Raw genomic sequence first — 25,269 nt, 5'->3', positions numbered from 1 at the left:
GACCCTAAAAGGAATCCAGAGGCTTAGAGACTAACCACCAAAGGTTACAAGGGCAGTCACAGATGAGGATTGACCTGTATAATTAAGGTTGGGGCTCTGGGGTTTCTAGAAGTTTGTTATCTGTCCATTCTTATTCAAATGGTTCATGTACATAATGGATGGGTGCTGATCCTGTCAAAAGCTATCAGTGCTTTACTTCAAGACGGTGGGTCACAGCCAGGTGCGGTGGCTCACACCTGCAGTCCCAGCACTTTGGGAGGCCGAGGTGGGCAGATCACCTAAGGGAGGGAATTCAAGACCAGCCTGGCCAACATGGTGAAACCCTGTCTCTACTAAAAATACAAAAATTAGCTGGGTGTGGTGGTGCATGCCTGTAATCCCAGCTACCCAGGAGACTGAGGCACGAGAATCACTTGAAACTGGGAAGCAGAGGTTGCAGTGAGCCGAGATTGCACCACTGCAACCAGCCTGGGCGACAGAGATTCTGTCTTTAAAAAAAAAAAAAAAAAAAAAAAAAAAAAAGGTGGGTCAGTCTTGCTTAAATGACAGAATTGCATTTGTTCCTGTGTGCTGGCTCTTGAGTAAGGTTAACTCCTCATGAATCAGCCCTTTAGTAGATCTGAAGTCAAATAATATGCAGGGGAAGCTGCTAATTGTGCCCTAATAATAATTTCTCCTTTTTCAATAAAAGTCTCTTGAATTCAGCCTGTTGAATTTTGGCTGTGTACTGCCATCTAGGATAAAGACTACCTTTCCTAGCCTGTCTCACAGCACAGTGTATCCATATGATTCAGTTCTGGCCAACTGTTTGTATGTCAGAGTAGTGTATGCAATTTTGAGGAGGTATACTTAAAGGGAAAGGATATTCTTTTGTTTTTCTTGCTGGAATGTTGATGTGATGGTTGGAGCTGGAGCAGCCATTTTGAACTATGATGTGGAAACTGTGTGTTGAGGACAGTGGAGTGACCAGATTGGAGGAAACTGGGTCCTCAGTGAGTGGTACCAGCTCTGGGCTGCTGGTGTTTATGTGAGAGAGAAATAAACTGTTTTGCTTGAACCACCTTTACTTTGACTTTCAGAGTCAGAATTTGATACCTGAAGACAAAATGCTGCAAATAGCATCTAAAATGTGGCAGTGGGTTTAGTGGAATTGGTGGGCCAGCAGATGGCAAAGATACACATATTGCCTTTTGTGTAATGGCTAAACATTGATGAAATTGTTATCTAATACTGGGTATGTGGAAGATGGACTACATGCGGACTGAGGCCACATACAGCAAGAGAAAATGGTGGGAGGATGCAAGAACTGTGAATGTTGCTCCTTATTGCTTTTCTCAGTCCTGTATACGTGAGATGAACTGGGGCTACAGCCAGCCAGCTTGCAAGCAGAGATGGGAGGTGTTATAGTTGATGTTTGTCTTCTCCAAATCTCATGCTGAAACGCATTCCCCAAAGTTGGAGGTGGGGCCTAATGGGAGGTGTTTGGGTCACAGGGGTAAATCCCTCGTGAATAATGTCCTTCCTGGGGATGAAGTGAGTTCTCACTCTTCATTTTGGTAAGAGCAGGTTGTTAAAAAAAAGCCTGGCCCCTCTGCCCGCTCTCTCTTGCTTCCTCTTTCATCATGTGATCGGCACACACTCAGTCCCCTTCACCTTTTGCCATGAGTGGAAGAGGCCTGAGGCCCTCAACAGATGCAGATGTGGGTGCATTGCTTTTTGTAGAGTCTGCAGAACCGTGAGGCAAATAAACCTCTTTTCTTTATAAATTGCCCAGCCTCAGGTATTCCTGTATAGCAACAGTAAGTAGGCTAAGACAGGAGGGAATCTTGCTTTGCTCAGAGAGGTGCTGTCAATAGCTTCAAAGTTGATTAAAGTCTTGAAGCGCTGACAATGACAACTGCTTTTGTCCTTCGAACTGCAGCTATTAAGCGCAGTGGCCTTGAAGTTGCAGCCTTAGTGCAGATAAGGCTTCTCTGCCAGAAAATGCAAACTAGGTTGCTTCAAAGACCAGACTAAGGGTGTTGCTCCCACCAATGCTTCTCTTCCAGGCAGCCTCAAGGCAACCACGTTTAAGTCGAAGGGGCTGAAGCAGAGCAGATCTTCCGCTATGAGCAGCTGATGGATTCTATTATCTAAGAAACTGCATGCCTGGTCTTCCTGAACCATGAAAGTAACCTTGGGGACTCCCCACAAACTGCCCAAGGAGTAAGCAGGCTATAGAAGCTGTGGTGGGTCAGGTGCGGTGCCTTACGCCTGTAATCCCTCCCTTTGGGAATGCCAACATGGGAGGATCACTTGAGCCCAGGAGTTTGGGACCAACCTGGTCAACACAGCAAGATCCTGTCTCCACAAAAATTTTTAAAAATTAGCTGGGTGGGCCGGGCGCAGTGGCTCACGCCTGTAATCCCAGCACTTTGGGAGGCCGAGGCAGGCGGATCACGAGGTCAGGAGATCGAGACCATCGTGGCTAACATGGTGAAATCCCATCTCTACTAAAAATACAAACTAGCCGGGCGTCGTGGCGGGCGCCTGTAGTCCCAGCTACTTGGGAGGCTGAGGCAGGAGAATGGCGTGAACCTGGGAGGCGGAGCTTGCAGTGAGCCGAGACCGCGCCACTGCACTCCAGCCTGGGTGACAAAGCGAGACTCCGTCTCAAAAAAAAAAAAAAAAAAAAAAAAATTAGCTGGGTGTGGTGGCACACACCTATAGTCTTAGCTACTAGGGAGGTTGAGGTGGGAGGATTGCTTGAGTCTAGGAAATCAAGGCTGCAGTGGGCTGTGATTGTGCCACTACACTCCAGCCTGGGCTACAGAGCAGACTCTATCTATGTCACCGTAGAAGGGCAGCCAAAGTGTTGAGTGATGGCAGAGCACTAATTGTCCCTCAAACCTATCGTTTCTCAGAGATAGAAGCCCTGAATTTGTTAGGCACATGGTTTCCTGGAATAAAAATGACCTTCCCTCTACTCTCTTCCTTGCAGTAGGTATGGCCCTGTGACAAAGTTCTGATCAACAGGATGTACAATACCCAGGTGCAGTCCCCTCCAGGGAGGGGTCACGCTTTTCTGCTCCCCTTGCCTCTCTCCTGCTAGCTGGAATGTGAGGATGGCCAAGCAACAAGTGGGGAGGAACGTGGGACCCTGGTGACCATGGAGCCACCCTGGCAGCCCTGCAGGACAAAAGGTGAACTCGTACTATGTGAAAGCTACTCGTCAGGATGGTGGAACCTAATTCGGATCTAGAATTTGCCACACCAGGTGATATAATTTGGCTACGTCCCCACCCAAATGTCACCTTGGATTGTAATAATCCCCACATGTCAAGAGTGGAGGCAGGTGGAGATAACTGAATCATGGGGGAGGTCTCCCCCATACTGTTCTCATGGCAGTGGATAAGTCTCATGAGATCGGATGGCTTTAGAGTTCCCCTGCACAAGCTCTCTTGCCTGCCAACATGTAAGATGTGACTTTGCTTCTCATTCGCCTTCCACCATGATTGTGAGGCCTCCCCAGCCCCGTGGAATTGTGAGTCCATTGAACCCCTTTCTTTCATAAATTACCCTGTCTCAGGTATGTCTTTATTAGCAGCATGAGAATGGACTAATACCCCAGGACAAGGCCAACACGGGAGTTCATGCTCCTGACCAGAGGGAAGGTGGAGATGAGCAGAGAGCATTCGCCTCCAAAAGAGTTGATTTAAAATGAAAGGAAAAAGCAAACACAAATAAGAAAAGATTTGCAGAAATCAATTAGAATAAAAATGTCAACAGACAATAACAGTGTTGCATAGCTTGAGCGTTTTTATATTGATCAAATTGTTTTTCAGTAGAATCACTGACAGAACAGGTCAGAATGAAAAACATTCCAAATACACAGAAAAGATTGCTGCTCAGTTAAGATCCTTTTCCAAATAACTTCACACAAATCCTTTGGTTGCTCCAAACAGAATGAGAGCTATGAGAATCGTGGCCCAGCCCGGCCATCAGACTATCAAGCATTTGGTCCCCGGTCGGAGGTCACCGAATCTTTGCCATCTTTACCGAGACTGCTCTCAGCTGAGGACAACAAGCAAGAACGAGGGGGCGGCCATCCTTGTCTTTGCATTTAACAGCGCCAAAGTCTGAGGGACAACCTCTTGGTGACAAGTCACAGAAATGTGACATGTCTCTGTAGCAGCCATAAAGCTTTGGTTTAGTATTAATTTTGATTCTCTGGAATATCAGGCTCCCAGAATGGCAAGTCTTGACCTCACTAGCCCAGCCCAACCTTCCCTTTTTACATCTAAGAAAACTCAGGGTTGAGGGCAACATAACTTGACTAAGTCCAGATCTAGACCCAAGCCCTGCCTCTCATAGTCTTCCCCCATGTCTGCTGCCTCTCTATTGCCTCTGAAGGATAAAGAGGTCTTTTCCGCTTGCCCTCAAATGCTCATTTCTGAGGGACAAAGGGGAAAAAAAAAAAAAAAAAGTCAAGTAGCAACACAGCAGCGAGTGTCCAAACTAATCTAAAAGCGTATTTAAATATGAATTACTGTGGTCGAAAACGAAAGACTAGTACAAGCGTGTGATCCAACCACTGCCCCCTAACCAAACTGAGTTGCAATTTTTCTTCTGGAAAGTCAGAACACCAAGTGTGGGTTCTAGAGGGTGACACCAGCAGGGATCTCTCATCTTGATTAAATTGGCACATCAACGTGGAGTTTAATTAGATCTTTCAGAAAGTGCCAGAACGTAGGATGTAAATGTCTTCTCCATTCATATCCAGCCAAATTTCCCAGGCAAAATATTTATCCTGATTCTGATGAAGTTCTTCACTTAGGACTAAAAAAAGGCTTAAGTATAATTGCTTAAGTGCATAAGGTAGTGAAACAGGAATCTTGAGCTATGGATTTTAATTGGTAATAGCTACAGGATTTACTTATGTTGTTTGCTCTTTTAGATAATTCTCTTGTCTTGTTCTTCCCAGTATTTCCTGGATTTTGTTCCTGGCAACCTCTGCTGGGTCTGAACTGCTGGCCTGCCCAGTGGCAGAAAAGACTGCTTGCAACCTTTGGTAGGCTTTTTAGAAATTTATGTGACCATCATGGCCACATTTCTGAAACCATAATAAACAATTTGGTTTTGAAAAAAACAGTAAAACACCCATCTCCAAAGACATTTAGACTACTTTGCAAGTATTTTGCACACAGGGTGACGATGCATTTTTACCAAACAGTAATGATTTGCTAAATATCCTAATGGCATTTAAATTTATGCCAGTGTTCCCTCCACCCTCCCCTTTCTTGGAGCTTTGCTGAGAGAATTTTTGGGAGTCCAGATTATTTTGTGCTCTTGTTTTCTCTCTTCTAGAAGAGCATTTTCCATTTTCCTCTCATAAAAACCCAGTTAGGCTGGGTGCAGTGGCTCACGCCTATAATCCCAACAGTTTTGGAGGCTGAGGTGGGAAGATCACTTGAGGCCAAGGAGTTTGAGACCAGTCCAGGCAACACATCAAGTTCCTGTCTCTACAAAAAAACAAAAAGAACCAGGTGAGGTGGCAAGTGCCTATAGCCCCGGCTACTCAGGAGGCTGAGGTGCAAGGATTGCTTGAGCCCAGGAATTTGATGCTGCAGTGAACAATGCTCATGCCACTGTACTCCAGCTTGGGTGACAGTGAGACCCTGTCTCTAAGAAGAGAAACAAAAACCCAGTGGATTCTCCTTTTGACTGATGTGTTTTTAGGCTAATCACTGATAAGTAAATTTTTCTAAGTAACTCACCCACAGCAGTGTCTGTTGCTGTTCCAGGTGATAAAAAGTCACATGAATAGCATGATCTTATTCAATCCTCACGTTCAAACTAAAGTCCTAAGTATTGTTTTTATTTTACAGATAATGAAAGAGAGGTAGAGCTTCTAAGTGACCAGGCCTGCAAGTAGTGCTGAGTGGGTGCAGGAACTGAATCCCCTGCCCCTTAGCTGCAAACTTTCTGGTGGTTTCTTGTTTTCAGTATGGGGTTATGGTACTGTGTGACATCTCCCTTCCACCTCTGCCACTTAGCAGTAAAATATCCATGTGGAAAAGACAGAAAGCATGCAAGTAAATATGCTAGCTCTGGAGATAAAGAACCCCTATATAGGTCTTTATCTGTCTTGCCACCAGCAAACTATTCAACTGGCACCCAATTTGCTGAATATCAAAATGGCTTCATTTATGTGCATTATAATATGAAAACATCTTTTCTATAAATACCATTAAGAACCTGGCTTAACTTCCTCTTCTGAGTACATAAAAACCGCTGTTTAAAAATACCACATTAAATGTTTATGCAATTTATTTTCCTTAAATAATAATTTGCTACAATCCTGTCACAAATTTTAAGAAATTTAACACAGTATTCACAAAGGCAGAATTCTTTAGGACAATCAAAATGATGGTGTTCTTAGAATAAATTAACATCAGATTGTGTTTATATTCAGATAGTCTGATCCTCTCCTTTGAAATGCAATGGAGACCATTGTGACTGGGGGTGAATGCACACATTTGTTCTTCTATACAGAGACTCATTCTTTATATATACTCAACGGTAATTTGAATCGTTAGGAATCCTGAGAAACACTCACCCCTGGGCACACACACGTACACACCCGCGTGGCCAACCCTCCAGAAGCTGTGTTTCCCATGGTTCAATTACTAGAAGCTCTTTTCTCAGAAGGCCAAACATTCGGAATATTTAGATGACACTGTCCCATCTCCCCTTGGGAAAATCATAAGGTTTCAAGTGGAGGAGCTTGAAGTAGCAGCAATACATGTAGGAGATTCAGTAGTCGGTGATTCCAGTCGTGGGTGCTGAGTGTGCAGTAGGAGGCAAGCAGAGGCAAGAGACACATCTGCTTCTACAACTAAGCCACAAGATGACCAGAACACACTGAGAGTCCCAGTTCTCAGAGCCTCAGCTGAAAATTCACCTGAATGCACATTACTAATCCAGGTCAGACACCAAGAGGGAACCTGAAGAGGGACACGATTCTCAGAAACATGAATATTGGAAGTCGCCGGGAGATGGGACAAAAGGAGGGAGGGCAGAGAGGTGTTGCTCAGCCTTCAGCCTGACCCCCAGCACCCTGCCATCTAGTACATTCGTCAGGGTTTCCTTAGCATCGGGGCAGGTGAATCTGAACTGTTCCAGCTCCACCTAGAAGCACAGAAAGCTCAGCCCTTACAGTATGACACATAGAAACAAACAAAACATCCAAACAACCCGAGATAACCACACCATCTTGTTGCTGGGAGGTCAACAGCTCTGTGGGTGTCCCGTCTCAATTGCTCCAGGATGCCGACAGGGGTGTGTGTGGTGACGTTAGGGAAGAAGGCATTAGGATAGGCCTCAAACTGAGATCCCTTTTGTATCTTTCCATAGAAATACAGGCCTACATGATGCCATAATTGCATGCTTATCTACACCAGTTCCTATGTACACGATATCTTTTCTATAGAAGTTTAAAGTGCCTGGGTTCAGAGGTGCCCATTCCCTTCCCACAGCTACTGGTTCCTCTTGCTGCTTCCAGAGAGGTCTGTCCTCCTCTCTCAAGGAGGATGCCCTTGGGAAAGAGGAATGAACGTTTTCACAGTTGTCTTAACTAGGATCCAGCATTTGGACTAAACCTTCTTCATACACACGAAGAATCGCTTCACACACAAACTTGTACTGGCTCTGGAAAAGAAAAAAAAGCTGTCAAGTCCTGTAGCTCCGGGAAAGGCTGCCTCTCACCCTGTACCGGTGGGTCTTTTGCAGCATTTGTAAACATTCCCTGAGCACCAACTCTGGACCACAGGCCAGGTACACCTGTGAAGCCCTAGTTCCATTATGACATGGGGAGGGGGCACTCCCAGAGGCAGATGGACAAAGTGTCATGGAAACATGACAGAGGGAGGAATTGGCAGTCTGGGGGAGTCGGAAAGCAGCAAAGGTCCCCGCAGGGCGGCCATTCTTGTAAGTGGAAGTGTGGAAGCCCCAGTAAGAGCCCATTTTGAGAAATGGGGTCAATGAGCCTGCTCTTGGACTCAACACCTGGGCATGTGGAGGAGGAGGGGTTGCCCAGGTGGGCTGGGACCTAGTTGTGGGCACCTTGTGCCAGGGTAAGGAGTCTGGATTGTTTTACAAAGCAGAGCCACTGAAAGAGGCTCTGCAGGATACAGTTATTTATATTAGCAAATACCTAAGACACATATTGTAGCAAAGTATACAGGGGGAAAAAGCATGTAGTCTGAGCTTCTCCAGCTAGGAAAATCAATCAATCATTATCTATCTATCTATCTATCTATCTATCTATCTATCTATCTATCTATCTATCTATCTATCTATCTATCTATCTAATCTATCTATCTATCTAGTTTTTGAGACCGAGTCTTGTTCTGTCACTCAGGCTGGAGTGCAGTGGCGTAATCTTGGCTCACTGCAACCTCCACCTCCCAGGTTCGAGCAATTCTCCTGCCTCATCCTCCCAAGTGGCTGGGACTATGGGCACATGCCACCATGCCTGGCTAATTTTTGTATTTTCAGTAGAGATGGGGTTTCGCTACGTTAGCCAGGTTGGTCTCGAACTCCTGATCTCAAGTGATCCACTTCCCTCAGCCTGCCAAAGTGCTGGGATTACAGGCATGAGTCACCGTGCCCGGCTTCCAGCTGGGAAAATCTTCCAGGATGATGAACTTTTTTCTTTTTAACCAGTCACGAGGTCTTCCATAGCAAAAAACAAGGCGGAGAATGGCCCTAATAACATAAGCCGATTTTTTTTCTCTTAAGATTTTCTGGGTACAAACTAATATAACACTACCAAAGCTTAAAATCTATCAGGGAAATCTTATAAACTTTGTCCACAGCCTGTGAAGAGACACAGCTGGTTGGAACATATAGCTCCTGCTCCTTTCTTTGCTAACTCCTCACGTATCCTGGGGGTTTTGCCAGAGAGGCCACTTCTCTAGGAAGCCTTCAATCCTGCTTTAGGTAACTCTTCCACCATGTTCTCAGACAGCCCTCAACTTCCCTCATTGCTGCTGACACTTAGCATAGACTAATCCAGTTCTCCTACTAGATACAAGCTTCAGTCTCTGCACCATTCTTTGTCAAATGAATGAATGAATGAATGAATGGATGAATGTGGGATGGTCCCCATTTTGCACAGGGAAGCTGAAGCTTGGAGAAAGGTTCAGGACTTATGCAAAGGTTGTTCCATTTGTGGTGCGGACTTAATCATGCTCTTTCCACACCGCTTCACTGCCCCGCTTGCAATTCCAGGGGAAATCCCCAAGAGTTCCTCTTGAGGACAAAAGGATGTTGCACATGACCCTACTTTGAGCTCTGTCCTGCCTGTGGAGGACATTGCAGGTACTCAAGCACCACACGAGTGGGCCAGAGCTCAAAGTAGAGTCATATGCAACATCCACTGAGCCAAAAGGGGTACCCAGGTCTAGGTGGGGCGGGGGGGGTGATGGACAAATAATTGTTCAATGATACAGAATGCAACCAGGGCTGTTCCCTGACAGACGGGCTGGCAGGAAATAAACCACAGAGGCAGCAGAGCTCAGAGGTGAGATGGGTGTGGGCTGTAGCCGCTGATAAGATCTGTGACCTTGGGCAAGTGATTCAGTCCCCCTGAGCTGTAGTCTGTTGACTCACAAAGCCCTTCTCTCAGGCCTGCCTGGTGTAAGCGCTCAGAAAGCGCCAGCCACTGTTATTACTGGATTTCTACTCACTGATGTCTGCACCATCATGGCGCGCTGGTCTCGCATTTTTCGGACAATATCCAGTGGGTAAACAGGCAGGTTCCTCTCAGTTAGGCACATGGCTGTTTCCATAGTGACCAACACACCGGTTCGACCTATTCCAGCACTGGAGAGGGGACAGAAGAGAGACTTGGGATTTGACTGGTAGCCTTTTCTTCGCATGGCCCAGCAAGCAGTTCCCCACTGACTCCAAAGGGACTTTCCTCCCCTAGCCTTTGAGAAGACAAAACACACACTGAGCGTGTGCTCTCAAACAGGCTGAGACAGCCTATCCTCACACATCCGAGGCTGGGGCCTAGCAGGCAGTGGAAAGAGGGCCACTGTGAAGTGCCAAACCCACTCTCTTTCTCACACACACCTATGACGAAGGTCAGCTGACAGAAGGACAGGAGAAAGGTGTGTGAGGGGACTTTCTTCTTCAGTTCTGTGCTACATTCACAAAGTTAGGATTTCATAAAATTCCAAATCACTTTTGAAATGGTGAAGAACCACAGTCAACAGAGGTTTGTAAGGGCACACTACTTTGTGGGATGTAGGGTGGGTCTGGTGCCTGCCAATTCTCTTCAGGCCTTTTCCAACGGGGAAAGGATTCTAAACCTAACAAAACGGCAAGCGCCATACCTGCAGTGAACTAGGACGGGCTCGCTGTCCACTCTCAGAGACCTCACATAGTTTACAAATTCCAGAAAGTCGGAGGAGTCATCGGGCACACCGTGGTCAGGCCACGCGACGTACTGGAGATGTGTCACTGTGTGTTCTTCTCCGGTCTGTGGGAGATGCAGTGGCCTTGGTGAGCCCATCCTGGTGGTCAGCATGAGGACCCAGCCCCAACCCAGACACAAGGGTGGCCCTGTCTCCTGATGCTTTCTCCCTCTGTGCACAGCCCTGCTGTGGCCACTAGCAATTCCTTCCCTCCTTCCCCAGAGATCCCCATCCCCTCTCAGGCTCTGCTGTGGGCCTGTCCTGCAGGGCTGCCTTCCTTGATCACTTCTGCCCAGATCTCCTCCATTTGCTCCTATGGTACTTGCCATTAGGGGCCACACATGCTCACTGTTTTTTTTGTTTTTTTTTTTTTTCCAACTGTGGCAAAATACACTAACATGAGGCTTACCACTGTAACCACATGTAAATGTACAGTTCAGTGGCACTGAGAATACTTGCAATGCTGTACAGCCATCACCATTACCTATTTCCAGAACTTTAAAATATCCCACAAACATAAACCCCGCACTCATTATGCCATATGGCATAATGTCCATAGATCTCCTTTCTCCTCCTTCCCCAAGCCCTTGGCAACCGCCGTTCTACTTTCTGTCTCTATGGACTACTCTAGGCACTTCACAGAAGTCGAATCCTACAGTATGTGTCTTTCTATGTCTGGCTTATTTCACTTAGCATAATACACTCAAAGTTGCCCTATGTTGTAGCAGGGGTCAGAATCTCCTTCCGTTTAAAGGCTGAATCATATTCCATTGTATGGACAGACCATGTGCGGTTTATCCATTCCTCCGTCGATGGATGCTGGGCTGTTTGCACCTCCTGCCTGTAGTGACTAGGGCCACTATGAACTCTGGGCCCCAGCTGTTTGATGGGCAGTCTTGCGCGCTTACTGACACCAGGTGGAAACAGAGGACACACCTAGAAGCGTGACCACCTGAGATGACAGCGGCCGCTGATTCAGCACCTGCCCCTCCACTGTGCCCTTCAGGCTGCGGCTCACCTGGGTGTTTGTGACCAGCATTTCTCGGGACACATAGGCAATGGTGCAGTCCTCTGACTGACACTGGATGTGAAAGCTGCCGTAGTCCATGACGTCGGGGGGATCCGGCCAGTACTGGTGACATTTGGTCTGTAAGGAACCACCGAGAGTATATGTGAGCTCCCTCTGTGGGGTGTCCACACAAGCAGTTAACCCTGGACAGGCGGACAGGTTAGGCATCCTCTCATGCACACCCGAGAGAGCTGATGGGAGAAAACAAACTCAGCCAAGTCCATCAGCTGTTTCTCAGGGCGGGGTGGGGGCAGCCTGCCAGGGACCAGGCCGTAGGTCTCCACTCAGCCCCAGGCTGCAGCCTGGAGGAGGAGGACGAGAGACGCAGCGTCTTCAGCACCAGTGGCCTCAGATGCAGGACCTTGGCCTGTGAGCAACCTCTCTACCCTCCCCGACCGCAGCCCCTCATGCCCCTCCCCGCCTCCAACGGCCCCTCATCCTGCACCCTTCCTCCACCATCCTCCCCACCCTTTTGAGGGGGAGGCCTCCAGGCACGGCAGTTAAGGGCACACATCTGGTGTCACACACAACTCTGCTGGGATCCTTTCCTCCTCCATTTGTCAGCCAGATGATGTCAAAACAGTTGCTTAACCTCTCTGATTTTCCTGTTTTCCACCAGAAAGATGGAGATGGCTCCTGCTTCAATGCTGGTGAGGCAGCTGGCATGGGTGTGCAGAGCTTAGCCGCTGTCGGGGGCAGGCCAGGGGTGGCCATTACTTCTGCTGCTGTCATGGGTTATATACCAGCTTGAGTAAGAGTGATGAGGTTCCACAAAAACCCAGATTAAGGGACTCCCAAATCGAGATGAATACCTTTCTCACTGGAGAAGTGTCTCCGAAGCCCTTGAAGGCTTTCTTAGGTGATGCCCTAAAGAGGTGATATCCCACACAGCAGACAAGGAACCCAGGGCTACTCGGGATTGAGTGACTTGCCCAAGGCCATGGGGCTGCAGTGATGCAGGCCAGCACTCTTCCTATGGCACCCCAGTGTCTTTCAATATGGCTGTGCTATCCTCACAGATGGGCTGATCCCACCACCCTCCCCAATTTCTATCCCCGCTTCTAAAACCTGCAGCTTGTCCTATAAGCCATCTTAGCACCTGCCTCTGGCTTCTAAGCAAACTTCAGGGCTAGGCTGTCCATCCCATCATAGATCCTTTTGTCATTTAGATCCTAACTTATTAAACAAGCATTTTCCCCCAAGCCTGTATGTGGTTATAGCAACTTAAGTAAGAATTACATTTGTTCATGGTGGAAAAGTGGTATAACCAAAAGACATGTGTAATTTGTTGGGAAACAGCCTCTCTATTCTTACTTTCAAATGTCACAGTGAATACTTGAAATTAAAGTATGCCATCAGAAAGCTGGAGTTAAGAATTTACTTGGAAACCTTAAACATGGGTAATTTCGGCTAGTAGCCATTTTGTGACTTTGCTTAGACATGAGGGGTTAAGGGCTGTGGGGACCAAGGCACAGTTGACAGACACAAGTTCTCTCTCGCATCCTCATCTGCACAGGAAGGATAAATCCCTGCCCTGTAGGCTCCCAATGGTCCTGCCCACAAGATAACTGCAGGGAAGATATTCTCTGACGAGATCAACCTATGCAAGGCAGAACTACGAATATCTGTACTGCCAGAGAGGTTTCCCTTATTCCACAGTGAATCTGACCAGTACTAGACTCTCTCTTTACCTCTGACCAAATACAGATTGCAGCTCAATTTGGATCTGAAAAAATTGGGGGTGCAGTGGAAAGAACAAGTCTATGGAAATCCTGAGTTTCAACCTTGGTTAATAAATTCTACTAAACATATTTGGTTAGCGATCTCCGGCAAATTACTTAACTTCTTTGGGCCTCAGTCTCCACATTAATGCTGCTGCAATGAGGGGTGATGATGCTGAAGCCTCATATCTTCAGAACTGTAGATGCTAAGCACTGAATGGTGCCTTTCATGAACATGGCTTTACCTTGGCTTCAAAACAACCCTATGAGGTAGGTACTATGATTGTCTCTGTTTTGCAGATGAGTAAACTGAGGCTCAGAGAATGAATCAATGTGTGCCAGATCACACAGAGAGAACTGGGGCAGAGCTGGAATGACACAACAGGCCTGTGAGCCCTTAGCCAGGCTGATAATACTCTGGAATGACAAGAAAATGCACCTTCCTAGGGCTGTGGTTAAATTAAACAGTAACATATGCAAAGCTGAGCGTATGTAGGGAGGGAAGAAGCACTTCTTGAGAAGCGTCCATGGACAACGAAGGTCACTGAAGCTGGGAGGCCGGCAACATGCAGCTGGCGACGAGACCCTGGGCAGATGCTGCCAGAAGAACTCAGAATGCTCCGTCCTCAGGGATTCGCAGGCCTGAGTGGGGCCTGTTTCTCATTTTCCAGGCCCCAAGTGTGGTTTCCAGAAGAGGCTTCCAGAAGGGAAAGCTGACCAGGGAGATGGCTTCTGAAAGGATGTGTCTTTCTAGACCAGAGGGAGCAAGCCGCAAGCTGGGTGGAAGACAAGCCATATGCCTGCTGTAAGTCCTGCTCTACTAAACGCATGATATGGGTGAGCACAAATAGGACATCCTGAAAATTTCAGCTCTCAGAGAAAGGGACAAACCTGCTCACTTGGAGTGACCAACTCCTAATCCAGAAGAACTGCTGGGTGGTGATGAGGATGAGATAGGAACTTAGGGATAAAGGGCTCGGGTCATCTGGTCATCCAAGGGTATGTAACAGGAGAGGAAGGAAATATGCATCCTGGATTTCAGAAGAACAGGTTTCTAAAGATGGATAACATGCCAAAGGAGGAGACCGAGCACTATCTCAGGAAGATGGACCAGATAGGGTTTAAAGGGAGTCATGGGTCAAATTTAGAAGGCCTCATGGTGAAAAGTTTGCTTTCTTGCTCACTTAGTCAATAAACATCGCTGGGGATGCAGAGATGAATTAGACACGATGTGGCACCGTCCTCAAGGTGCTCTCGAATCGGTGTGGGGGGAATGTGGTGAAAAGGAAAGAAAGAGGGAAGTCAGAGACACAGGTGGCTCACAGAGGAGGAGGCAATGTCCCGGAGAGAGGGGATGGAGATCTCAGTATTGAAGCACGAGGCTCTTCATCAGGTTGGCAAGGCAAGGATAGATCATTCAGGCAGAAGGAATGGGACACGTATGGTCAAGAGGTAAAGAGGCACGTGGTGTACCCAGGGAACGACAGACAGTACAATACACCTGCACAGAAGGTACAAGTCAGTCTCAAGGTGAGACTTTACTTAGTGCACCTGAGGAGCCACCAGAGGGTTTGAGCAGGGAAATGGAAGGACCAGGCAACCCTCTGGAAAGGTATCGCTGAAAGCCGTGCCAATGGATGGACCAGACAGGGGCTGGGGGAGCCTCTAGGCCAGGAAGCCACTAAGGAGGCTGCTGCTGCTGCTCCTGGAAGAAAAATGCAAAAGCTCTGAGACAAGGTGGGGGTTTGGGGGACAGAGGAGAGACTGGCGGTGGCAGACCACGGTGAGTGGATGTGGGAAGTGAAGAGAAGGGAGGGGTAAGACCGATTCCAGGTTCCTGGCTCGGGTGACTGGGCAGATGGGTGCCTCTGGCCAGGATGGTGAGCTCAGGGCATGGACCACCTGGGTGCAGGTGCATGGCTGACAGCTTCAGCTTCAGGCACCTTGTATGTGAGGACACTTAGGTAGATGTGTCCTATCAACGAATGAGCAGATGGGTCTGGGTTCAGGAGGTGGAAGGAATCAGTGCCTAGATCCATTTGCTGAACCAACCATGGGGCCTGATGAAACCTGACTCAGAGATCAGTCCTCTGTCGAAGAGCCTCGTTGCCTAAGTGCACATTTTATCAAACAGTGTGTTTAACAGATAACAAGAGCAAGGAGGTTTATAGAGCTTTGTGCTGCCTCAAACCTCTTCCTATCACCTCACATGATCCTCATGGCAACCCAGGGTTCCCTAATGTTGCCCAGAGCAGCAAACCTATCTGCCTCTGGCCCTGTGAGACAAGGGGGCCAGGATCCGGACTCACTATGCCATGTGGAGCACCCACTACGGGAGGGGCAGCCAGCCCAGGGTAGCTCATTCTTAATTCTCAAAACAATCCCAGGAGACAGGCATTACCACCACCTTTCTAGTGACGAGGAAACTGAGGCTTAGAGCCCTGTGTAAGGTTAAACAGTGGAAAGCGGTGGTGCCGAACTCAAACACCTCCCCTGACCTCAATGCCCCTGCCTCTGACAGCCAGTGGGCCAGGAAGAGTACCTGTATTATTCACATATAGTTGTAAAAAATGATATTTCTCTCCAAAAGAAACATCTCTGATGGAAAGTGAGGGAGAATAACTTATTCAATTGCAATGTTTCTAAGAAGAAACCCATGAGCCTTAAGGGAGAGCACAAAGAAAAACATTTTGGGTAGGAATTTTAAAAGGGAGAAATCAAGTATCTCGTGAGGGAGTGTCCCATTGACTGCTGGGGATATGAGGCTTCAAAGGAGGCTCTCTCTGCACTTGCAGACCTGAGAGCAGTACAGCAAGGTTGGTGAGTGGGGGTGGACTCCAGCCAGCTGCATGCCTGCTGGGAGTCCCACTCTACTAAATGCATGGTATGGGAGAAAACAAATGGGAGATGCTGAAAGTTTCATCTCTCAGAGAAAGGTGCAAAGCTGCTGCCTGGAGTGATGGACTCCTAATCTGGAAGAACTGGTGGGTGGAGATGCAGGCGGGTTAGGGTCTTCAGGATAAAGGGCTGAGGTCATCCTGTCATCCAAGAGTTTGCAACAGGAGAGAGAGGAAACATGCACCCTGGATTTCAGAAGAACAGGTTTCTACCAATGGATAAACAGGGGAGGTTAAGTTCCAGGGCCAGAGATAGCGAAGGGAATGCTAGACCTCAGAGGAGATGGGAATCTCTAATGCAGGAAACTGACAAAGCAGCTGGAATGGCTTCAGTGAGAAAGAAAGGGCTGGGAAACAAACCCTCCAGGTCACAAGCGAGACCTCAGATGAGCTCAGGTGTAGAGTGGACATCAACAAAGAAGAAGGGCTGCCAGCAGCACAGAGCTGGCAGGCAGCAGCCATAGGAGTGGCTGGAGGAAGCTGAGGCCTCCTGGATCACAGAGAGAGCCTTTTCTCCCAAGCTGGAAGAAGCAGAACGAGGGAAAGAAGGGGGCTGCTATCCAGTGCAACCAACCTTTAGTGTTGTCATCAGCCCTAAGACAACAGACCATTCCTGGGGGCACTCCCTTTTCTCTGAGGAGAAGAATGACTTCCTGCTGAAAAGGCAGAGTCAACTTTACAGGGAAAAGAGAAGTGCAGACAGACAAGACAGGGACAGTGCCAAGCTGCCCGAACGGATTCTATGGAAAATGGCACAGTGATGCAATTTCCCCTTTTTACAAAGGCCACTGTTAACCTGGCACACACATTGCTCTTTCAGGACCAGCGCTTGTCCTGAATGGGCAAGGCCCGTCACGGCAGGGGATCTGGGGCACATGAAGTAAGGCTAGGAGAAGTGCCTTCTGGCCTGTTGTAATGGATCCAAGCTGGGACTGGGGAAGAGGAGGGCTGAGCTTCCCGTCACTAGGGATGTCTATTGGTTGCTCTGTAGAGGAGACTTAGGGTCACATACGGGCTGGACCAGGAGACAGTGAAGACCCTTCCCAGGGCTGAGATTCATGTTCCACAGAGCAAGATGTGACACTGCACACAGCTGAATTGGAAATCAAGCTACTTACCCGCCCTCGCTCTGTGAGAGTCGTCAACATGACGATGAGTGACAACTTCTGATCCCAGACGACCTGCCAAAACTGTGCACAGGTATGCGGCAGGGGACCCTGAGCGGCGATGTACTTGTTCACAAGGTTAGCAGCAGGAATTTCCATCTGGCAAGAAATTGGTAAAGTATTAGAATCTGTTGCTGCCTCAGGGTGCACAGGGAACTGGATTTTAAACTCTTCTACTTGCTAACTGACATCGCACCAGAAAAATATCTCTTTATCAATTCATAGCAAATAAGGAAAATCAAACAAATTATTTCTCATGCTTCTTGAAAAATATCTGACAAACACCAGCATCAGATCTTTAAGATAAAAGTGTGTGGTATTCAGTAGGCAAAAATCAGAAATCTATCTGTGACATGGCAGAAGAGTTTAAATGACTTTCATTGCTCTATCCTAAATATAATCCATATTGGCTATCTGCATTTTCCATCGTATGTACCAATCCTACCCCTAAGTCTTTCCCTATGCAGGGTTTTCTATCAAAATCTATTTACATTTATTTAAAGCATACACCTTACAGGTTTACACCACCAATTCTTGTTGCACTTGGCTTTCTGCATGGCTTCAAATGCTTGGAAGTTGGTCAATCTTGACATTAAATGTTGAAATGTTTTGAAATGAATGTTTCAGGTGGAAATATTCCTGCTCCATTTTCCTTTCTGCCCTCTGGACTGAGTCCTTCTGATGAAAGAACACTGAGAACCTGCTGAGCTCTGAGCTGGCACTGGGCTTCACTCACTCTCAGGTAAGCAAGGTAAAGGCAGGCTTCTAATTCGCAGTTTGGCTGGTGCTTGGGTAAATGGCTTCCTCAGTCCTGGGATTACACAAAAAGACTGGGCTTTGTGGTGTTGCTGCTCCTAACGTTTCTGATGCTCTGTTTTTAAGAATGAATCCCATAGATGAATCCCATAGATGCTTTGGAACAGGTGGAATCACTGATGAGGCCAATTTTTATTAGGGCATTTCTTGACACTTTGCTATAACTTGAGAACTTAATCTGAGAAATCGTCTGTCTATTTAGGAGTTGGCAGACCACGTATCGCCTGAAGGCCAAATCTGTCTGCCACCTTGCAAGCTAAGAGCAGCTTTTAATCCTTTTAAGTGGTTACATTTCAAATGCAAAGATCACATATTACTATCTGGTTGGCTACAGAAAGTCTGACCCCAGGTTCAGATAGAAGAAATGGAAGTCTAGAGGGGCCAAGTAAGTTGCCCAAGATGCATTTTTAGAAAGAAAATAAGTGCTTTTCCCAAAACACGTGAAACGTTCCACTTTTTTCTTTTTGGCTTATATGTACACAGGAGGTTTTCTTTTTCTTTTTCTTTTTTTTTTAAGGCAGGATGACACTTATTACATGGAGAGAAACAGACAGTCACAAACACATCATAGACAGTCACAAACATACCACTAGCAAAAACAAACACCTGAATGGAAGCAGCTCAGTACAGGGGCATGTGGACGATTGAATTGGAAACACAGAACAAGTCTGGTCCCATCTTCTGTTAGCTTTGTGACTTTTCGAATGATTTTAACTCTCCGAACCTTAGTTTTCTCCTCTGTAAAATGAGACTATTCTGCCTTCCCTCCCGTGGCCGTTGTGGTGCTGAAATGCAGTGGTGAACGGGAAAGCACTGTGTCAACTGCAAAGCCCCACACAGGCCCTCATCATCGTTGTGACAGTGGTGAGTGTGCTCTTTAGCATCATCCAGATTCCTAACTTACGTTCACGTAACTTGCATTAATATAATCTTCATTTCCCTGCAATAATACCCGGGTGGTGTCATCTGCGGGGAAGAGAAAAATTGACCGATTATTCCGGGCATTATTTTTATCATACCAAGTAAACCAGAGTTCAGTTCCCAGCCCCATCTGCAGCTCTGCCTCATTAGCATAAACACTATTCCCCAACTGTTCAGAGTCTGAAATGGCTGCAATAAAGACGGTGGTGTTTACAGACACACTGAAAATCGTTCCAGAATACCAGACAATCTGTTTTAAAAAGGGAAACATTATCTCAGTGTAGTGGGGAAGGAGGCATTCATGCCGGATACTCACAAGGCAGCACATCTTTATATCGGTTTTTGTCCAAATTTTGAGGCAGCTTTGCAAACGTGATGGCCAAACCTGGCTTTTTTCTGTAGAGTTGCTATGTGAGAAATAGAGAAAAAAGAAAACATTGCAAAAATCAGATGAAGAAAGTGTGAAAACATACTTTATCATTCACAGTACCAAAATCTTAACATTTTAAAGTGATTATGTGTTATATACTAAAAGAAAATCTTCCCAATAAGAAATTCTACAGTTTCATGAGAAACTGACTAAACTCTTTAATAATTTTTGTTTTTAATTTGAAAAAAATGCCATAGGAAGGGTCTGGGTCTCAGATAATGGAGAATGGTAAGTGAAACCTTGTATTTATGACAACTATTTGACAAGAGCTAAAAGCAACTAGATGGGGGGAAAAAGAATTCTGACTCAAAATTAAATGGAAATCATCTAAGTTAGTCTAGAATCATTTTCCTCCAGTTCAGTGTAGTGAACCACACCCTTCCTTTAAGAACGAGAGCATTTCATTCATCATTTCAGAAGTCTATTTCCACAGGAAAAACATTTATCCCAATATATAGTAAACTTCATTTACAGAGGTACTTCTCTACACATGTAATCACAACCAAAAATCTCAAACAACACAATCTTTGCATATCTAAACTCATGTATTAGACATGTTCGTATGGTACCTGATATGATTTTCACAACAGCCCTGTAAGAAGTATTAACTATATTCTTATTTTGCAAGTTCAATGCTTTGTTCGAGATCACGAACTGGAAGAACTCAGATCTGACTCCAAGGCTTATCTTTTCTTTTCTATATGACTGTTTTTCCTTTTAATCCCTTTTCACCAGTGGTTTTTATTAACTCTATGGGAATTTAAAAACACAGTTTTTTCAGTGTTGGAAGTGATTTTTATTTTTTATTTTTTTGTGGAAAATTTGGGAAATTCACACTAATATAAAGAAAAAAATTATCAGCAATTTCACAACTCTGAGATGAGCTTTTCATATATTTTCTCTGGCTTATTTTCTCTGTGCCTACATGCACACAAATGAACAGAAGCATATGTATGTAAACACATAATACATTTATATACTATGTTTTAAAAGCAAAAAATGAGACTGAACAACACATTGGCACTTTTGTTTTCTCTTCCTGAGGCAGGGTCTCTCTCTGTTGCCCAGGCTGGAGTGCAGTGATGTGATCTCGGCTCACTGTAACATCCACCTCCCAGGTTCAAGCGATTCTCATGCCTCAGCCTTCCAAGTAGCTGGGACTACAGGTGTGGATCACTAGGCCTGGCTAATTTTTGTATTTTTAGTAGAGACAGGGTTTCCTCATGTTGGCCAGGCTGGTCTCAAACTCCTGACCTCAAGTGATCCGCCCACCTGGGTCTCCCAAAGTGCTGGGATTACAGACATGAGTCACCGCACCTGGCTATATTGGCACTTCTTATGCTATATTCTAGCCAACCTAAGTGTTCTAAAAGAAGATAGTAAGTATTCCTCAGAAAAAGTTTCAAAGTCAAGACATTTGGAAAATATTTTATTTTTTATGAATCTCTAACAAGACAAGTTCTGCAATGCATAATGCATACATTTGTTAAATTCTGATCAGCTAAACATATCTCAAGCTAATTTGGCCATGGAAAATCTCAGCCTCTAATGGAGTATTCTGGGAAATAACTATCCTAATTTTCAAGCTGCTTTCTCCTACTTATTATATAGTATCTATTTCCCCATGTCATTAAATATTTTTTACACATATGATTTTTAATGGCTCAATAATTTAGTTTTATCTATCTATCTATCTATCTATCTATCTATCTATCTATCTATCTATCTATCTTTTTTATTTTTTTGAGATGGAGTCTCGCTGTCACCCAGGCTGTAGTGCAGTGGCGTGCTCTTGGCTCACTGCAAGCTCCACCTCCCCGGTTCACGCCATTCTCCTGCCTCAGCCTCCCGAGAAGCTGGGACTATAGGTGCCCGCCACCATGCCCGGCTAATTTTTTGTATTTTTAGTAGAGACAGGGTTTCACTGTGTTAGCCAGGATGGTCTTGCTCTCCTGACCTCGTAATCTGCCTGCCTCGGCCTCCCAAAGTGCTGGGATTATAGGCGTGAGCCACCGTGCCTGGCCATTCACTATAATTTATTTTAACTTTTATCCCACTTTTTCACTAGGCTGTTTTGAAATTTTTTTTACTCAAATTTCTAAGAAGAGAATTACTATACCAAATAATATTTTTAAGGGTTGTTTTGGCTTTTGTTGTTTTGAGATGGAGCTTCACTCTTCTACCCAGGCTGCAGTGAAGTGGCGGGATCTTGGCTCACTGCAACTACCACCCCCCCTGGGGTTCAAGTGATTCTCCTGCCTCAGCCTCCCGAGTAGCTGGGATTATAGGCGTCCACCACCACACTCGGTTAATTTTTGTATTTTTAGTAGAGACAGGGTTTCGTCATGTTGGCCAGGCTGGTCTCGAACTCCTGACCTCAGGTGATCCACCCAACTCGGCCTCTGAAAGTGCTAGGATTTTTGAGTTTTGATACATATAACCAAATTGCCCTACAGGGATGTATGACAAATTCACCAAATTGTGGCCAACATCCTTAATAAAGAAGTGTTTGCAGTCTGAATAGGGAGGGTAAAAAGGATTTCTCCCTCTATATTTTTGCAAATTGTATTGTTTTGTAAACTGGCTTCTGTTAGTGTTTTTTCTCTTACTAAATAAACAAATTAAACAGAATTCCCCAGAAGATAATTAACATGGAGAGTCTGGGTCATAATAACGGTACCATATCTTACACATTTGCCAAATGTCTAGAATTTCCAAACACTCCAAGAGCTCAGTTACTCACCACCTTTACAGTTTTAGTTCATAACCATCAGGCAGCTGAACAACTTCTTAAACAACTGCAGTCTCTAATAAACTCTGTGAGTTCATTTTAGGAATAAACTAATGATTTATTAGAGGTTTTGGGTTGACTGGCAGAAGGCGGGCAGCTAAGTTAAATTTACCTACACGGCATTTTAGTTCTAATTGATTAAGTGAATATAATCAACAATTAAGTGAATATACAATTAAGTGAACATAGTAAAGCTAACCTGGTGGGAAAAAGATTTTTTTTTTTCAAACAACAAAAGTGTAAATAAAATCAACTTGAAGTGGTCTAGCAGAAAAGCACAGCTACAGAAAAAGGCTTTAATTACTATAAGGACTTTAAATGTATCTCAGCAGTAATGATCTGCTGATAAATTTGTAAAGTACTAAGATAAATCATACTAAGATAAATCATATATTAAAAAGTGTTAGGGCAGTGTTTACACATTTTTCTTTTTTTTTTTTTTGAGACATGTTGCCCAGGCTAGGCTGCGGTGGTGCGATCTCAGCTCACTGCAACCTCTCCCTCCAAGGCTCAAGTGGTTTTCATGCCTCAGTCTCCCGGGTAGTTGGGACTACAGGCACATGCTAATTTTTGTATTTTTAGTAGAGACATGGTCTCACCATGTTGGGCAGGCTAGTCTCAAACTCCTGACCTCAAGTGATCCGCCTGCCTCGGCCTCCCTAAGCAATGGGATTACAGGCGTGAGCCACCACGCCCGACCAGGCAGTGCTTAAAAATTTTTAAATGTGTATGCTCTGGGCTTTATCCAACAGAAATACATAAAGATACATGTCACAGAAGTTTATCTGCAGCAAAATATTTATTCTCAGAAAACCACACGCAGCCTGGATATTCCCCAAAGGTAAAGAAATGTTGACTTAAATGATAGTAGATTCTTACCAGAAAATTCTGTGCAAGTAAAAAGAATATGACAGACCAAAAGTACAGATTTAGAAGGATATCTACTCATATACTTTTAAGGGAAAAATACAAGGTATTGAATAATTTATACAATGAATGATGATCATATAATAGCAACACACACAGTGTATATTAATATGTAAAGACACAATCTTGTGTGTGTATGCATGTGTATACGATATATCTGCATGAGCACTGTAACAAGTATAGAAGGATACAAACAAAATTGTCGTTTGTAAATTACAACAAAGAGGAAGAAACTGAAGGGGATAGGCGTCAGGAGACTATTTTACTTTGGTTATTTCTGAATTATCGCAGTAAGAATTGTTATTTTTAAATGCAAATGACTAAAGTGAGAAAAAGAAATACAACAGAAGAAATCTATTTAAAAAATTAAAAAGCACAAAACTTTTAGAGAATTTTGGACAAATCAAAGTTAAGGTTGTTTTGGCCTTTGGAAAGTTTGACAACACACTCATATTTATGTTTGCAAAGGCCAACACTGAATAGGACTGAAGCAACTTAGTAGAAACAGGATTTAAACACTCTGTTTCTTAAGTGTTAAGAGTTGGTTTTCGGCTGGGCACAGTGGCTCATGCCTGTAATCCCAGTACTTTGGGAGGCTGAGGTGGGCGGATAGTTTAAGCTCAGGAGTTCGAGACTAGCCTGTGTAACATGGTGAAACTCCATCTCTACTAAAAATATAAAAATTATCCAGGTGTGGTGGCGCATACCTGTAGTCACAGCTACTTGGGAGGCTGAGGTGGGAGGACTGCTTGAGCCCGGGAGGTGGAGGTTGCAGTGAGCCAAGATTCTGCCACTGCACTCCATCCTGGGCGACAGAGGAAGACCCTGTCTGTGTGTGTCTGTCTCTGTCTCTCTCTACGTATATACATATATATACACACATATATATATACGCACACACACACATATATATTTATTTTTAATTTTTATTTTTTTCAAGTTCCTACTTTTTAATTTTTTAATTTTTATTTTTTGAGACAGAATCTCACTCTGTTACCCAGGCTAGAGTGCAGTCAGTGGTGTGATCTTGGCTCACTACAACCTCCACCTCCTGGGTTGAAGCAATTCTCCTGCCTCAGCCTCCCGAGTAGCTGGGATCTGTACACAGGTGTGCGCCACCATGCCCAGGTAATTTTAGTATTTTTAGTAGAGACGGGTTTTTGCCATGTTGCCCAGGCTGGTCTTGAACTCCTGTGCTCGAGCAAGCCACCGGTCTCGGCCTCCCAAAGTGCTGGGATGACAGCTGTGAGCCACTGTGCCCGGCCTCAAGTTCCTAAAATTTATCGACTCTTCTCCAGGCCCTGTGGGCTGCTTGGCAGCCTGGTTATGAAACACTGCTCTGAGAAGGCGGAGGGACAGAGTGGAAAGTGATAGTAAACACATATGTCTTTCTGGAAGGGTCAGGGATGAAACGGAATGAGTTAAGGCTTTGTGATACTGGCCAGAGTATGAGATGTGGCTTTTAAGAAAACCTTCATTCTTCTTTCATTTTCTAATTCATTGGAAAAACAACAATTTGCTTTGGTTATTCCTGGGCTAAAGGAGTGTGAGGCAGATAACAGCTCCTGGCTGTAGATCCCTTAGATTCTGTCCTAGAATGGGAGCCACCAGGAGGCTGAGAGGCAGGGTCACAGGGATAAAGAATGACAAAACCACAGAACTTTATGAAAAATTATTAATTTTTATGTCCTAAAATGCTTTGTTCTCATTCTATCAGAGTCTAGTTATAAGAAGCTCTGAAACTAAAGGTAAATTATAAAAAGACTGGCTAAGAGGGGTTGCTAAGGAACAACTGTATTGAAATTACAGTATCAATATCACCAGCTCTGGCCTCCAAAGACAAAAAATTTGAATGGTGGGAGCAGATGCTCTCCAGTGTGGTAGGGGTGCGATGGATGGTTTTTTTTGGCTTAAATATTTCTTCTTAGAACAAGTCACCTACTATAATATTAGAGAAGGCATCAAGTGACTCTAATCTCACTCAACTAAAGGCGTGCAGCCTAGTCACATCCCTCAGATGAGAGCTTCACACACCCAAGGCTCTAACCAGAGGGTGCCAGCAAGGCCC

The 25,269-nt window shown here is 45.3% G+C and overlaps 1 protein-coding gene across 2 annotated transcripts in view; it reads right to left on the bottom strand.

Annotated features, from left to right (window-relative positions):
• Positions 1-6,286: 6,286 nt before the first annotated feature.
• PTPN3 (protein tyrosine phosphatase, non-receptor type 3) overlaps positions 6,287-25,269 on the bottom strand; it is a 120,151-nt gene continuing 101,168 nt past the window's right edge. For both annotated transcript variants that reach the window (XM_025360111.1, XM_025360110.1), the window contains 7 exons: positions 19,370-19,460; positions 19,037-19,098; positions 17,269-17,415; positions 11,482-11,610; positions 10,383-10,528; positions 9,732-9,867; positions 6,287-7,689 (listed from right to left, as the gene is read on the bottom strand). In XM_025360111.1, the coding sequence (XP_025215896.1) occupies positions 7,612-7,689; positions 9,732-9,867; positions 10,383-10,528; positions 11,482-11,610; positions 17,269-17,415; positions 19,037-19,098; positions 19,370-19,460 (789 nt within the window). In that variant the 3' untranslated portion in view covers positions 6,287-7,611. The remainder of the gene's footprint in view (positions 7,690-9,731; positions 9,868-10,382; positions 10,529-11,481; positions 11,611-17,268; positions 17,416-19,036; positions 19,099-19,369; positions 19,461-25,269) is intronic.

Source organism: Theropithecus gelada, chromosome 15 (genome assembly GCF_003255815.1).
Source record: "Theropithecus gelada isolate Dixy chromosome 15, Tgel_1.0, whole genome shotgun sequence".
Lineage (NCBI taxonomy): Eukaryota > Metazoa > Chordata > Mammalia > Primates > Cercopithecidae > Theropithecus > Theropithecus gelada.
The sequence above is the reverse complement of the archived record's forward strand: the minus strand, read 5'-3'. Positions and strand labels throughout refer to the sequence as shown.